This window comes from Salmo salar, chromosome ssa03 (genome assembly GCF_905237065.1).
Source record: "Salmo salar chromosome ssa03, Ssal_v3.1, whole genome shotgun sequence".
Lineage (NCBI taxonomy): Eukaryota > Metazoa > Chordata > Actinopteri > Salmoniformes > Salmonidae > Salmo > Salmo salar.
The window spans coordinates 58,847,739-58,863,518 of NC_059444.1; the positions used below are offsets into that span (position 1 = coordinate 58,847,739).

Sequence of the window (15,780 nt, forward strand, 5' to 3'; positions counted from 1 at the left end):
CACTTCTGTTTCGCTGACTGTGTGAAGAGTTTTGACAATGTGACTTCAGTTTTGACCAATGCATGTTAGCAATTGAAAAAAACTGTAATATAAGGAATTTCTAATTATTTATACTTTTACTTTTGATACTTAAGTATATTTTAGTAATTACATTTACTTTTGATACTTAAGTATATTTTAAACCAAATACTTTTAGAATTTTACTCAAGTAGAATTTTGATGGGTACCTTTTACTTGAGTCATTTTCTATTGAGGTATCTTTACTTTTACTCAAGTATGACAATTGGGTACTTTTTCCACTACTGAGGGTTATACCTGGAACCAAAAAGGGTTCTTCATAGGGTTCTCCTGTGGGGACAGGCGAAGAACCCTTTCAGGTTCTAGATAGCACCATCTTTTCTAATAGTGCAGTTGCAGGTATTTTTTCATTGTATTGTCAGTTTGAGTGTAGATAAAGATCAGCTTTCCTTCACTGTCTCCTTCCAGCCCAGCGGTTAAGTTAAGGTTGCGGATGGGACAGAAAGGCGTCAGAGGCTTCACCACCACTGCACCCCCAGGTAAACCAATCCCCTCTCTGTGCAGAGGAGACTGAGGAGAGAGCTAGTCTGTACCTGCAAGCTGTCCTTGACTATCAAGGATGAACAGGTCTGTAGAGTGGCCTAGCTCCCCCAAGTGACTATTTACACTGTATGCAAGGATTTCCTTTGTGTTGTCTTAGGAATTCAGCCCTCTTTGTGTTGCTCTTGACATCCCCCATTCTGTCACACGTCTATGAAGCAGAGGTTCAGTTGTCTTTACATTCTCTAGGTCTAATAGCTGATTGGAGGTTAACTTTACAGTAATACTATTGGTGAACAACTCAGATTGTGAATCCAAACAACTCAGATGTTATAAAGGGTCTTGGATTCGTTGTCTCTTTTTCTTTGTTCCTGACCTGTCGCTGGTGAGATACACTTCTCTCTTTCCTCCCCAAGGACTCTTGGGGGCATGGCCTTTCAAGCTATGACTTCTCTCTCTCCCCCTCTCTGATCTTGCCTAGAATAATGCCTTGTAATGGTTGTTAATGATTTGTAACTTAAGCTTTATGCATTGTATAATGTATCGTTCATTTTACAATGATATTAAATCTATTTGCCCTTAGAATTCCATTCTCAGACATTTCTTGACCTTTCTATTACTGTAACTCATCAATAGTCTCTTGCACATTGCTAAATCATCTTTATGGAGTCAGATATTCAGTTTAATAGACTTTGTTAACATACAAATGGCACAGTTTTATCACAGGTTGCTTGTGAGGTATATATATATATATATATATATATATATATAAAATATATATAATATAATATATATATATAATATCATATGATATGATAAGTATTATCCCACTACAGGTCCGACTGAGACAGCAGGAAAACCAATCTCACATCATCTAAGTCCCAAATGACACCCTATTCGCTTGATAGTACATTACTTCTGACCAGAGCACTAGTGCATTAAATATGGAATAGGGTGCCACTTTGGGACTCAGACATCATTACCTCATCTGGTATTTAAGGCAACTTGCTGGGTCACGTGACAAACTGTTCATAGATGGCTATCAATTCTCTTTACTCATCTATAATTCAGTGCATTACATTACTATGTCTTTCCTCTGTCTCCCTTCCTCTGTTCCTTTGTCTCTCCTCCCCCCAGATCCACCCAACACGAGAGACGATCTGCACAAAATAGAATTGCTGAATATCACATTACATTCTTTGTCTATTATTGGAAGCCAAGGAGAGAGGGATGATTGACAGGCCAGACTGAGTGGCTGGCCTTGATTTGCAAAACTAAGCTCCTCATTGAGGAAAACCCCTGCCAGTCAAACAACAGGATAGGAAATCTCAACATGGCTGTTAAGGCATTTTGAAAGGCTTTGATATTTTTGTCTTGACATTTCAGAAAGTATGATTGCCATGACGATAAAAAAAAATCTGTTCAAGTATTTCATCATTAACCATCTTAGTTGTGTCTACAGTGCTGTGGTTCTGCGTTAGTTCTGATTCTACAATATAATATTCTATTGGGATTAAGAGCAGTGATCTAGTGAAGGATAACCACATGTAAATGCAGTTTACCCACTTTTTTTTTGCTCAACAGTTTACCCAACCTTCGCAGAAAAATGCATTGAAAGTATCACCCGCCTAACATTTTACCACTAAATCCCTGATGAGACTATGTTACTGGGACACATATACACCATTTCAAATATCCCAAATGCTTCTACTAATTCCATCTCTGTGTTTGTGCATTTTGTTCTACTTGATTGGGTCTAATTAGATTGTATTGATTCTAGCCTCTCTCCCTCCAGACAGAAGATCTTGGCTGGCAGCCAGGTGGACTGTCTCCTGCTCTCTGGCTGACTACTTCTGGCTAATGTTTTTACAACTCTCTCGCAATTCAATTTCAATTTATGCCATCAAAAGGAACATAAAATTCGACATACCAGTTAGGATCTGGCAAAAAATACTTGAATCAGTTATAGAACCCATTCATTGTTTGGTGTTTTACTCTGTACACAGAGGATATTTTTGCAGAATTCTGCATGCAGAGTCTCAATTTGGTGTTTGTCCCATTTTGTGAATTCTTGGTTGGTGAGCAGACCCCAGACCTCACAACCATAAAGGGCAATGGATTCTATAACTGATTCAAGTATTTTTAGCCAGATCCTAATTGGTATGTCAAATTGATGTTCTTTTTGATGGCATTGAAGCCCCTTCTTGCATTATCTCACCTCGTTCACAGCTCTCTCTCTCTCTCTCCCTCTCTCTCTCTCTCTCTCTCTCTCTCTCTCTCTCTCTCTCTCTCTCTCTCTCTCTCTCTCTCTCTCTCTCTCTCTCTCTCTCTCTCTCTTCCACTCAATTCAATTCAATTTAAGGATCTTTATTGGCTTGAGAAACATATGTTTACATTGCCAAAGCAAGTGAAATAGATAATAAACAAAGTGAAATAAATAATAAAAAATGAACAGTAAACATTACACTTACAAAAGTTCCAAAATAATAAAAATATTTCAAATGTCATATTATGTCTATATACAGTGTTGTAATGATGTGCAAATAGTTAAAGTACAAAAAGGAAAATACATAAACATAAATATAGGTTGTATTTACAATGGTGTTTGTTCTTCACTGGTTGCCTTTTAATATTGCTGCTGTTATGGCACACTGTGGTATTTCACCCTGTAGATATGGGAGTTTATCAAAATTGGATTTGATTTGAATTCTTTGTGGGTCTGTGTAATCTGAGCGATATATGTGTCTCTAATATGGTCATACATTTGGCAGGAGGTTAGGAAGTCCACCTAATTTCCACCTAATTTTGTCGGCAGTGTGCACATAGCCTGTCTTCTCTTGAGAGCCAGGTATTCTGCCACTGTGTACTCTCTGTTTAGGGCCAAATAGCATTCTAGTCTGATCTGTTTTTTTGTAAATTCTTTCTAATGTGTCAAGTAATTATCTTTTTGTTTTCTCATGATTTGGTTGGATATAATTGTGTTGCTGTCCTGGGGCTCTGTGGGGTCTGTTTGTGTTTGTGAACAGAGCCCCAGGACCAGCTTGCTTAGGGGACTCTTCTCCTGGTTCATCTCTCTGTAGATGATGCCTTTGTTATGGAAGGTTTGGGAATTGATTATTTTTAGGTGGTTGTAGAATTTGTAGAATTTAACGTATTTTTTCTGGATTTCTTTTGATAATTAGCGGGTATCGGCCTAATTCATGCCTTGTTTGGTGTTTTACATTGTACATGGAGGACCCCCATGTACATGACTATTTTACATCATTTTAAAGACAAGACTCTCCTTTATCTAACCACATTGTCCGATTTCAAAAAGGCTTTACAACAAGTACCCAGCCAGAAATAATCACCAGTGTCATTGTTCTCAGAACGACCACTTTCCAAAAGCCCTACTGTTTTTCGCCCAGGGACTGCAGTGTCATCATTCCCCATTCTGGCGCCTTCTGAGAGCCTATGGGAGCCTTAGAAAATGTCACGTTACAGCAGAGCTCCTCTATTTTTGATAAAGAGGCTATAGAAGGACAAGAAATGGTCAGACAGGGCACTTCCCATATAGAATCTTCTCAGGTTTTGGCCTGCCATATGAGTTCTGTTATACTCACAGACACCATTCAAACAGTTTTAGAAACTTTAGGGTGTTTTCTATCCAAATCAAATAAGTATATGCATATTCTAGTTTCTGGGCAGGAGTAATAACCAGATTAAATCGGGTACGTTTTTTATCTGGCCGTGAAAATACTGCCCCCTATCCCAAACAGGTTAACCTCTATGGGCTAGTCCCACCTACTCAACAGCCAGTGTAATCCCGTGGCGCGTTATTCAAATACCTCAAAAATGCAAAAACTTCAATTTTTCAAACATATGACTATTTTACACCATTTTAAAGACAAGACTCTCGTTAATCTAACCACACTGTCCGATTTCAAAAAGGCTTTACAACGAAAGCAAAACATTAGATTATGTCAGCAGAGTACTGAGCCAGAAATAATCAGACACCCATTTTTCAAGCTAGCATATAATGTCACATAAACCCAAACCACAGCTAAATGCAGCCTTAACCTTTGATGATCTTCATCAGATGACAACCCTAGGACATTATGTTATACAATACATGCATGTTTTGTTCAATCAAGTTCATATTTATATCAAAAACCAGCTTTTTACATTAGCATGTGACTAGCATGTGACTAGCATTCCCACCGAACACTGCCGGTGAATTTACTAAATTACTCACGATAAACGTTCACAAAAAACATAACAATTATTTTAAGAATTATAGATACAGAACTCCTCTATGCACTCGATATGTCCGATTTTAAAATAGCTTTTCGGTGAAAGCACATTTTGCAATATTCTCAGTAGATAGCCCGGCATCACAGGGCTAGCTATTTAGACACCCAGCAAGTTTAGCACTCACCAAAGTCAGATTTACTATAAGAAAAATGTTATTACCTTTGCTGTTCTTCGTCAGAATGCACTCCCAGGACTTCTACTTCAATAACAAATGTTGGTTTGGTCCCAAATAATCCATTGTTATATCCAAATAGCGGCGTTTTGTTCGTGCGTTCAAGACACTATCCGAAAGGGTAAATAAGGGTGACGAGCATGGCGCATTTCGTGACAACAAATTCTAAATATTCCATTACCGTACTTCGAAGCATGTCAACCGCTGTTTAAAATCAATTTTTATGCCATTTTTCTCGTAAAAAAGCGATAATATTCCGACCGGGAATCTGCGTTTAGGTAAACAGACGAAAGAAAATAAAGCATGGGGTCGACTCGGGCACGCGCCTAAGCCCATAGTACTCTGATCGGCCACTTGCCAAACGCGATAATGTGTTTCAGCCAGAGGCTGCCTCGATATCATTCCGCTTTTTCCCGGGCTCTGAGAACCTATGGGAGCCGTAGGAAGTGTCACGTTATAGCAAAGATCCTCAGTCTTCAATAAAAAGAGCCAAGATGAACAACAACTTGTCAGACAGGCCACTTCCTGCATGGAATCTTCTCAGGTTTTGTCCTGCCATATGAGTTCTGTTATACTCACAGACACCATTCAAACAGTTTTAGAAACTTTAGGATGTTTTCTATCCAAAGCCAATAATTATATGCATATTCTAGTTACTGGGCAGGAGTAGTAACCAGATTAAATCGGGTACGTTTTTTATCCGGCCGTGTCAATACTGCCCCCTAGCCCTAACAGGTTAACTGCTATAGCCGATATAAACACATTGAATAACACATTCATAAAAGGCAAAACAGAAAGTCAAAAAAAGAAATAATAAGCAACAAGGTTTTGAAGTGTCTGTCCTATATCTGAAAGATAAGAAAAAACTTTATGTTTTGTCACATTATTTTTGGCACATTTGACCCCCTATGCACTTTTTGTAATTTCTACAGCCCAGTACTGGGTTAAATTCAGATGACTCCCCTGAAGCTTATGTGTGTAGTTGAGCAAAACAACTGACACCTTCGTGTTTGTGAGAGTCTCCTTTCGATTTTGGTGACATATTAGTTTGTAGCTCCAACAGTTTGGTCTGGACAGTCAGTTTTGTGAGAAGACCTCTTTGAAATATTACTTTGTAGCTCACACGGTTTGGGTTCTACAGCCGATTTCGTGATGACTTTCTTATCCGGATCCTTTCATGTGTAAAAAAAAAGGCTGCTTTCACAAGCCCCATGTTATGGAATGGGCGCAAACTTTATATCTCAGCTGACAGCGGAAAGAGGGGATTGCGCTGTATCCACTACAAGACGGTCTCTAGCATAAACACACAGGTAGCTATACAATATTCAATATGACGTCACTCTAGGGGGTTATAAAGACTGGTTCAGATCAGATCAATATTCATGACACACACACACACACACACACACACACACACACACACACACACACACACACACACACACACACACACACACACACACACACACACACACACACACACACACACACACACACACACACACACACACACACACACACACTTTGGGAGCCGGTGGAAGCAGTAATTCCCATTATATTCATCTGCAGTATAATTTCTGATGGATGCTTTTAATACAGTTTTCAACAGGCCTATCAACGAAAACCTGCAAAGAATCCATATAATTTCTTTATTTGATATCTCCCTCACTATAATTTAGAGCCAGAGGGAAAATTACACCAGTCAGTCTTGGGATATTCTTTTCCAGAGGAAAGCAATAAACATTGAATATAATAAGATCCAACTTGTTCATTTTAAACTGGCAGTTGTTGATACAGCCAGTTGCTGATACAGTATATTTGGCAATGACTCAATACTCTTATTTCAACATACAGTACCAGCCAAACGTTTGGACACACCGACTCATTCAAGGGTTTTTCATTATTTGTACTATTTTCTTAGTGAAGACATCAAAACTATGAAATAGCACATATGGAATCATGTAGTAACCAAGCAAGTGTTTTATATTTGAAAATCTTCAAAGTAGCCACCCTTTGCCTTGATGACAGCTTTGCACACTCTTGGCATTCTCTCAACCAGCTTCATGAGGTAGTCACCTGGAATGCATTTCAATTAACAGGTATGCCTTGTTAAAAGTTAATTGTGGAATTTCTTTCATTCTTAATGCGTTTGAGCCAATCAGTTGTGCTGTGACAAGGCAGGGTTGTATACAGAAGATAGTGATATTTGGTAAAAGACCAAGTCCATATTATGGAAAGAACAGCTCAAGTAAGCAAAGAGAAATGACAGTCCATCAGTCAATCCTGAAAATGTCAAGAACTTTCTAAGTTTCTTTAAGTGCAGTTACAAAAATCATCAAGCGCTATGATGAAACTGACTCTCATGAGAACCGCCACAGGAAAGGAAGACCCAGAGTTACCTCTGCTGCAGAGGACAAGTTCATTAGTTACCAGCCTCAGAAATTGCAGCCCAAATAAATGCTTTACAGAGTTCAAATAACAGACACATCTCAACATCAACTCAACTGTTCAGAGGAGACTGCGTGAATCAGGCCTTCATGGTCTAATTTCTGCAAAGAAACCACTACTAAAGGACACCAATAATAAGAAGAGACTTTCTTGGGCCAAGAAACACGAGCAATGGACATTAGACCAGTGGAAATCTGTTCTTTGGTCTGCTGAGTCAAAATTTGAGACTTTTGGTTCCAACCGGCGTGTCTTTGTGAGATGCAGAGTAGGTGAATGGATTATCTCTGCATGTGTGGTTCCCACCGTTAAGCATGGAGGAGGAGGTGTGATGGTTTGGGGGTGCTTTACTGCTGACACTGTCTGTGATTTATTTAGAATTCAAGGCACACTTAACCAGCATGTCTACCCCACCATTGTGCAACATACACCATTCCATCTGGTTATTAGTGGGACTATCATTTGTTTTTCAACAGGACAATGACCCAAAACAGACCTCCAGGCTGTGTAAGGGCTATTTGACTAAGAAGAAGGGTGATGGAGTGCTGCATCAGACGACCTGGCCTCCACAATCCCCCAACCTCAACCCAATTGAGATGATTTGGGATGATTTGGACCACAGAGTGAAGGAAAATCAGCCAACAAGTGCTCAGCATATGCGGGAACTCCTTCAAGACTGTTGGAAAAGCATTCCAGGTGAAGCTGGTTGAGAAAATGCCAAGCGTGTACAAAGCTGTCATCAAGGCAAAGGATGGTGTAATGGGTCCTATGTGTAGCTGGTGTAGAGAGTCAGGCGCAGGACTGCAGATATGAGTAATCAACGTATTTTTACTCAAAATGTAAAATATACAAAGTAACAACTACACGCACACCATGACAGACCGAAAATACAACAAACAATCACTCACAAAAAACCATGGGGGAACAGAGGGTTAAATAATGAACAAGTAATTGTGGGATTGAAATCAGGTGTGTAAAACAAAGACAAAACAAATGGAAAATGAAAAGTGGATCGGCGGTGGTTAGAAGGCTGGTGACGTCGACCGCCGAACGCCGCCCGAACAAGGAGAGGGATCGACTTCGGTGTAAGTCGTGACAGATGGCGACTTTGAAGAATCAAAAATATATTTCGATTTGTTTTATACTTTTTTGGTTACTACATGACTACATGACCATGTGTTATTTCATAGTTTTGATGTCTTCACTATTATTCTACAATGTAGAACATAGTAAAAAACAAAGAATAACCCTTGAATGAATAGGTGTGTCCAAACTTTGACTGGTACTATAGGTGGTAAAAAAAAAAGTATTCCGAAAAGATCTGTTGAGTGTCTAACCTCTGGGAACCCCTTCTCATTTCATTTGAACACAACAGCACACCCATTCATTGTCTATCTGTCTGTTAGATTACTGGGAATCTATCCATATGTGACTAATCACAGTGAAAAAGATGGTTATCTCCTTGTGGGCCTGTTAATGGCAGTAACAGACGATTGTATTACTGCAACAGAAAATGTATTTGATCCAACTGCTCTGCTGAACAGACCTATGTCATCAGCCACACTACTCTCTCTCTCTCTCTCTCTATAAACACGAGGTAAAGCCAGAATAAGTTGGGCCTATAATTAGCCTAAACTAAACAATGACACTGCCCCATGTGTGATACAGTATATAATTGTTTTGATATAAACTGATTGTACAAAATGTTAAGAACACCCCCCTTTGCCCCTCAGAACAGCCTTAATTTGTCGAGGCATGGACTCTACAGGGTGTCGAAAGCGTTCCACATGGATGCCGTCTCATGTTGACTCCAAATCTTCCCACAGTTGTGTAAAATTGGCTGGATGTCCTTTGGGTGATGGACCATTTTTGATTCACAATGGAAATTGTTGAGTGTGAAAAACCCAGTAGCGTTGCAGTTCACACAAACTGGTGTGCCTGGCACCTATTATCATACCCAATTCAAATGCACTTACTGTCGATCTTTTGTCTTTCCCATTCACCCTCTGAATGGCACACATACGCAATACATGTCTCAATTGTCTCAAGGCTTAAAAATCCTCCTTGAACCTGTCTCCTCCCCTTCAATCTACAGTAATTGAAGTGGATTGAAGTGGTCATAGCTTTCACCTGGATTCACTTGGTCAGTCTATGTTCTGGATGTTTTGTATACTCAGTGTATATAAAATGACCTGGACATCAGTGACCATGTGGAATGGACAGACAGACAGGTCTAGGAGACATATAGATGGTTATGAAGTTCAATCAATGCAGAATCGGACTAACAGGAATTAGCATTATAGCATAACTATTCACAGGATTCAGACATCTTTTACAGTTACAATACATTCCTTTGTGCTGGGCTGATTAGCAGCAAGTGCCAAGGTCGAATCTACCCACTGTTTTGAAGATGTCCTCTGGGACATGTCTGAAAAGGGCCTGGAGTATGTTTGAATCAATAACAGCCTCTCCACATGAAACTAAAGAAGAGCTACTACATTAGCAAGGGGGTTACATTTGGAGCTGTGTAGAAATAGAGTGCACATGAAAGTTGCTGCAAAGCAAATTGGAGTAAATTAATAAACACGGTTTCTTTTTGACTGTTTTCATAGACGGCCTCAAAGAAAAGTATAGGCCCACCAAATCACTGACCCCTGCGCTACGCTCATCCGACTGTACGTGCGTTTTCTGTCCGCAAGGTGGCATTACCTGACTTGAGAGCAGGTAGCGGGGAAGGCTGCATGGGGTCCAACCATCCCGAGTTTCAATAGGCTACCGTAGCCTAATCAAGTGGTTGTTTTTGGTAATGATCCTCTCCACAGGCCTACCTCTCCTCAAGGAATATAGTTTTTGAATGACATATATATATATTTAATTTTAATATAAAAAAAATCTGCTGATAAATTATATTGAATACCCCCCTCTCTCTCTCTTGCACACACACACACACACACACACACACACACACACACACACTGTCTCTCGCTAGCTCTCAGTGTGGGCATGTCTGTTCAGGAGACAGTCTACTCCGAGCGCAGTCTCACTTTAATCGAAAGTGGAGGGACAGCGAGTGAATAACCATTACCTCCTTATGGCACACCAACCCATCATATATTTTTTGTGTAAAATGTTCAACTAAAGCCGGTGAGAGTAGGTTAAAAGCTTTTGTAAAGAGTGCACTGTTTTGGGGAGTATACCCAGATCCTTGCGCAGCGCGTTATTGCCATGGAGACCTTTGCGCACTACAGATAACAAGTCTTTGTGAAACAAAGACAACAAAGTAATGGATCAAAACTGCAAGTGATTTTTTTTTCACACTCTGATAAAGTTATGGCCGCGCTACGGAGGAAATTTGGGGAGGACTATCAGGTGGTGAATACAAACCGAGACACCACCGCTTTTACTGCACCTGTCAAAAAGAAACGCCAGCGGTTCGTGGAGAAGAACGGTCGTTGCAACGTACAGCACGGGAACCTCGGCGGGGAGACCAGCCGATACATCTCCGACCTCTTCACCACCTTGGTGGACCTCAAGTGGCGATGGAACTTACTTATCTTTGTTCTGACCTATACAGTAGCATGGCTGGTCATGGCTTCTATGTGGTGGATCATCGCCTACATCAGAGGGGACATAAACCATGGCCACGACTCGTCCTACACCCCCTGCGTTGCCAACGTTTACAACTTCCCCTCCGCTTTCCTATTCTTCATAGAGACCGAGGCCACCATCGGCTACGGCTACCGCTACATAACGGAGAAATGTCCAGAGGGCATCATTCTCTTCTTGTTCCAGTCGCTGCTGGGGTCTATCGTGGACGCCTTTCTGATCGGCTGCATGTTCATTAAAATGTCCCAGCCCAAGAAGCGCGCAGAGACGCTTATGTTTAGCCAGGACTCAGTGATCTCGCAGCGCGACGGGAAACTGTGCCTCATGTTCCGCGTGGGCAACCTGCGAAACAGCCATATGGTGTCCGCGCAGATCAGGTGCAAACTCATAAAGGTAAGGTAAGCAAGCACCACCGGGGTATTTAGGCAACTGATCATAAAATGACCCACGGTGATAATTCTCTACTAAAAGCCTTTTAGGGGTAGGGGAAAATTAAACTCCCAGGCATAAAATGCCAAGATGTTGCGTGCTAATGTCATATTTAATGTGCGTAACTAATGATCATGTATTATATTCGCATTCATTATTTCACATAGCCTATACAGTATGTGCTTCTCCATCCCCCCGTCTGCATTTGGGGTCCTAAAATGCTGTGACAAACAATGAATTCAACCTGAAAGTGGCAAACAGCACAAGAAAATGTATTACATGTAATCACATTGAATAGAGTAAACCTACAGGATTCTATCTGCGCTATGATAGCAGTTGCATTCATTCATCTTCTTTTTCTATGCTTAATTATAAGCAGGTCTTAGTCCACAGTGTGTGCCTTGTTAAACAAAAAAGGCTTAAGATAGTATACCATGATCCTCAGTAGTGAGATTGTATTTCGGCTGAGTGACAGACGTGTCCAAGACAGGGTCTGATAAGAGAGAGAGAGAGAGAGAGACAGAGAGGGGTTGAGAGAGAGAGAGGAAGAGAGGGGGCAGCTGAGAAAGAGAGAGAGAGAGAGAGAGAGAGAGAGAGAGAGAGATGAGAGGTCTTCAGTGGCGCAGCTACAGCGTGTCCGACATCAGTCACCCTTCAGCCAGTGACATTTAGAAGAGCAGGTGGTTTAACTGCGGGACACGGTAGTGTATCAGTGAGCTGCTCTGGCAGAGATCTGGGCTCTCAGGCTGGCGTTTGACAGTTAAAACTACAGCCATGAAAACACACAGAAACAAATCATCATCAGCCATACATACTGCTCACCCCGATCAAGCATGATATCAGGTCAGAAGTGGCCCTGGACTTAAGACCCTGGAGTAAAGGAATAAATCATATTTATAGTGCATGTGGATACATCTTTCATCTTCACTCTCATGTTGTACGGTCTGGCTTACAATGTGATGTTTGAATAGGACTTTTTAGAGACACTCCGATATGAAACCAAAGAGAAGCAAAAAACATTGGTTTCTGGGAACACACACACACGCGCACGCACACACGCACACACACACTTTGAGCTTGTTTAGGTATGTGTTCCCCCACCGCGAACACATCAGCACATTGAACATGCCGCGGGTCAACTTAATAATACATACATCCAGTGTGGCTGGGAGAGAGAGAGAGGCAGGGAGAACCCCACCACTCTACAGTCACAGTCAGGCAGTCCCCAAAGAGAACAGCCTCCTAGGCACACAGTCAGAACAGACAATAAATAGCCCCAAGCAGGGTGTTTTTCTGGGATGAACCCCGTCCTCTCGCTCAGCCTCCCAGGCAGACCATTTACAGCAGCTGGAGGGGTGCATCACACCTGTGACAGGGTGCACGGTTCTCCAAATGACTGGTCATTTACTGGAGGGCTAGTTTGATGATTGGTTTAGCGTGTGTAATAATTGAATAGGGCTCAAGCACAGACGCAGGCGCCTTCACGATATAAAGCTCCCCTAGGGTGGGTGTATTTTGACAGGAAAAAGGAGGACGGGAGAGAAAGAAAGTACCCACTGGGCACAGACGTCCATTCAACGTCCATTCAACGTCTGTGTCCAGTGGAATGACGTGGAAACAACTTTGATTCAACCAGCGTGTGCCCAGTGTTTGCCCAGCGGTTAGGCTATGAGAGGCACACACAGAGATTGCGCCATGGAATATGTGAACAGGCACTTTGAGCACGAGTAAGAAACCCACACTCACCTTTTCTTTCTGACTACAAAAGGGGAAAAAATGAAAGAATAAACATCATCCCCCTCCTCCTCTCCTGCTCTCTCGTTCTCTCTTTGAGGTATCATCCATACAACCCACACTGTGCTCTGGGCTCTTTAGTATTGTTGCTCTGCTGTCAGGCTTCACAGCACAGCCCTGTGCTACTTTCACTTCAAAGATCCTTTAGCTGGCACAAAAATGTACAAATAAGCCTCCTAGTTTTGGGAAAACATATCTGAAAACAAATGAAATTAATCATATTAAAACAGTTGTAAAAGTTAACATGAATTATAGTCATGGAAAATGAAACATTTCTTCACAGGAATCATGCTATTTTGTAAATAAGTAAATGTGTATATTTTGTCAGTGCAGTATTAGTAGAGGGACGATGGTGGTGCTGTTGAATCGTGCCCCTCTTCCACCTGTTCCCCCACTCACAAATCTGTACAGGTTTTTAAATAGTCCTCTCCACCTTCCATTTAGGTATTGACTTGCCGTTTGTTCGTAAATATACACCGTAACATGACCTGGCATATTGCATAAGGTGCTAGAACCACTTGACACCAATCAGACAAATAGAGAACATATCGGTTGGCGAAAAGCAAAGTCTTGATGAACTCCTGTATTCCTTCTTCAGTTAAGTCCCATCATTCATACATACAAACATACATACATACATACATAGATGATACCTCTTCCCTGTGGCTCAGTTGGTAGAGCATGGTGTGTGCAACGCCAGGGTTGTGCGCTCGATTCCCACGGGGGGCCAGTACAAAAAAATAAAAAAATAATAATAATTAAAATGTATGAAATGTATGCATTCACTACTGTAAGTCGCTCTGGATAAGAGCATCTGCTAAAATAAAAATACATACATACATACATACATACTGTAGGACTGTGCAGAATGTGTGTACATAGGTGTGTGTGTCTGGCAGTGACAGCTGCTCATTTAGAAGCTCATAAAAGACAGAGGAGAAGATGGGCAGGCAGTATTGGCAGGATTACTGTTTGAGTTTACAACATGGTGTAGTTAAGGCATCTGGTCCTTGTGCCCACGTCTGTCAGTCACAGTCCACATTTCATTCCAGCCAGTGAGCGGCACTTCAATCAAACCCACCAATCGCACAGCCAACCACAGAACCCACATCGAAAAAGCAGCGGGGCCAATTCTGCAGGCAGTAACCGTGAATATAGGCCTATGCAAAGATTTCTTTTATAAGACTTTTGCTGGATGATTTGACTGGCACTGTGAGCTGGCTGAGTCAAGCGACAGTCCAGTCCTTGTCGAATGCCGGCCTGATCACTGGTAGCTAGGCTACTTGTTTGTTGTTTGGGGGAAAGTGTTGTTTTGACTAGCGTGGTGTAGCCTCGCGTAATGCAGCCCTGCTGAAGTGGCGTGGCTGATTACTAGAGGAGAGCAGAGAGCAGAAGGGCGATGCTCCATCTCACAGGGCACAGAAACAGACCAATCAGAGCTGTCACAGCTGACAGCCATCCAAACCCAGAGCTGGTGCTGGCAGTGTCAGGCAGACTCAGTAAGCCTCCGAGTGCATCCTGTTGGAACGCTCCTCGCTCTCACACCAAAATATGGGAGAGGCACAGCTGAATGGAGAAAGAGAAGAGAAAAGGCTGTAATATAAAATACAGAGAGAGAGAGAGAGAGAAATAGAGAGAGAGAGAGAGAGAGACAGGGAGAGAGAGACAGAGAGAGAGAGAGAGAGAGAGAGATAGATTGGGTGACAGGTATACAGATGTAGGATCTTAATTTGTAGTGTATTTGAGGTTTAAAAAGGCATTTGTAATTTCCACTTTGATATTTCAGAATGTATTTTTCCTTACAAAGAAATGATCAACCCCTAGAATGTCCATGAATTATAATCCACATAGTCATCTACCTTTCTTGTTGCTGCAGGATAATGTTTCTGTTGTAGCAAACTGTGTCAAGGTGGGAGATGTGGTATAGACTAGACAGGCAGGCAGCTACTAGCACTGGGAGATGCAATTCTAAGTGTGGGCTGTGAAAAGCTGTGAAAGCTACAGAGGGCTTAAGGTTGGATTTGCAGACATTGATCCTCAGAGCCTGTCATGTCTGATGTGTTAATGCTCTGTGTGTGTGTGTGTGCGTACACACACACACACACACACACACACACACACACACACACACACACACACACACACACACACACACACACACACACACACACACACACACACACACACACACACACACACACACACACCACACTACATCATCCCATCCAAGGCAGTGGAAGGGTTAACACTATCACCTGGCCTCTCATCCCACATTGTTATCCGAGGCAATAAAGGAAGCCACGCGTGAAGTGTGTGTTTGAGGTGTGTGGCGGAGTGTGTTTTATTTCTTATATCGCTGCCAGAGACCATGTGACCCATGAGTGATATAGAAGTGGAACGTGGAACGCGGAACGCAGATGGACACGGTGTGTCGGTGGAGATACCCTGAAGACAAAAATAAAGCAAGAGCGTTTGACTGTAAA

At 41.7% G+C, this 15,780-nt stretch overlaps 1 protein-coding gene across 1 annotated transcript in view; it reads left to right on the forward strand.

Annotated features, from left to right (window-relative positions):
* The first annotated feature begins 10,475 nt into the window (after positions 1–10,475).
* The window catches only part of LOC106600796 (G protein-activated inward rectifier potassium channel 1), a 37,717-nt gene continuing 32,412 nt past the window's right edge, over positions 10,476–15,780 (forward strand). Inside the window, exon 1 of the mRNA XM_014192471.2 lies at positions 10,476–11,467. Within this exon, the coding sequence (XP_014047946.1) occupies positions 10,799–11,467 (669 nt within the window). The 5' untranslated portion in view covers positions 10,476–10,798. The remainder of the gene's footprint in view (positions 11,468–15,780) is intronic.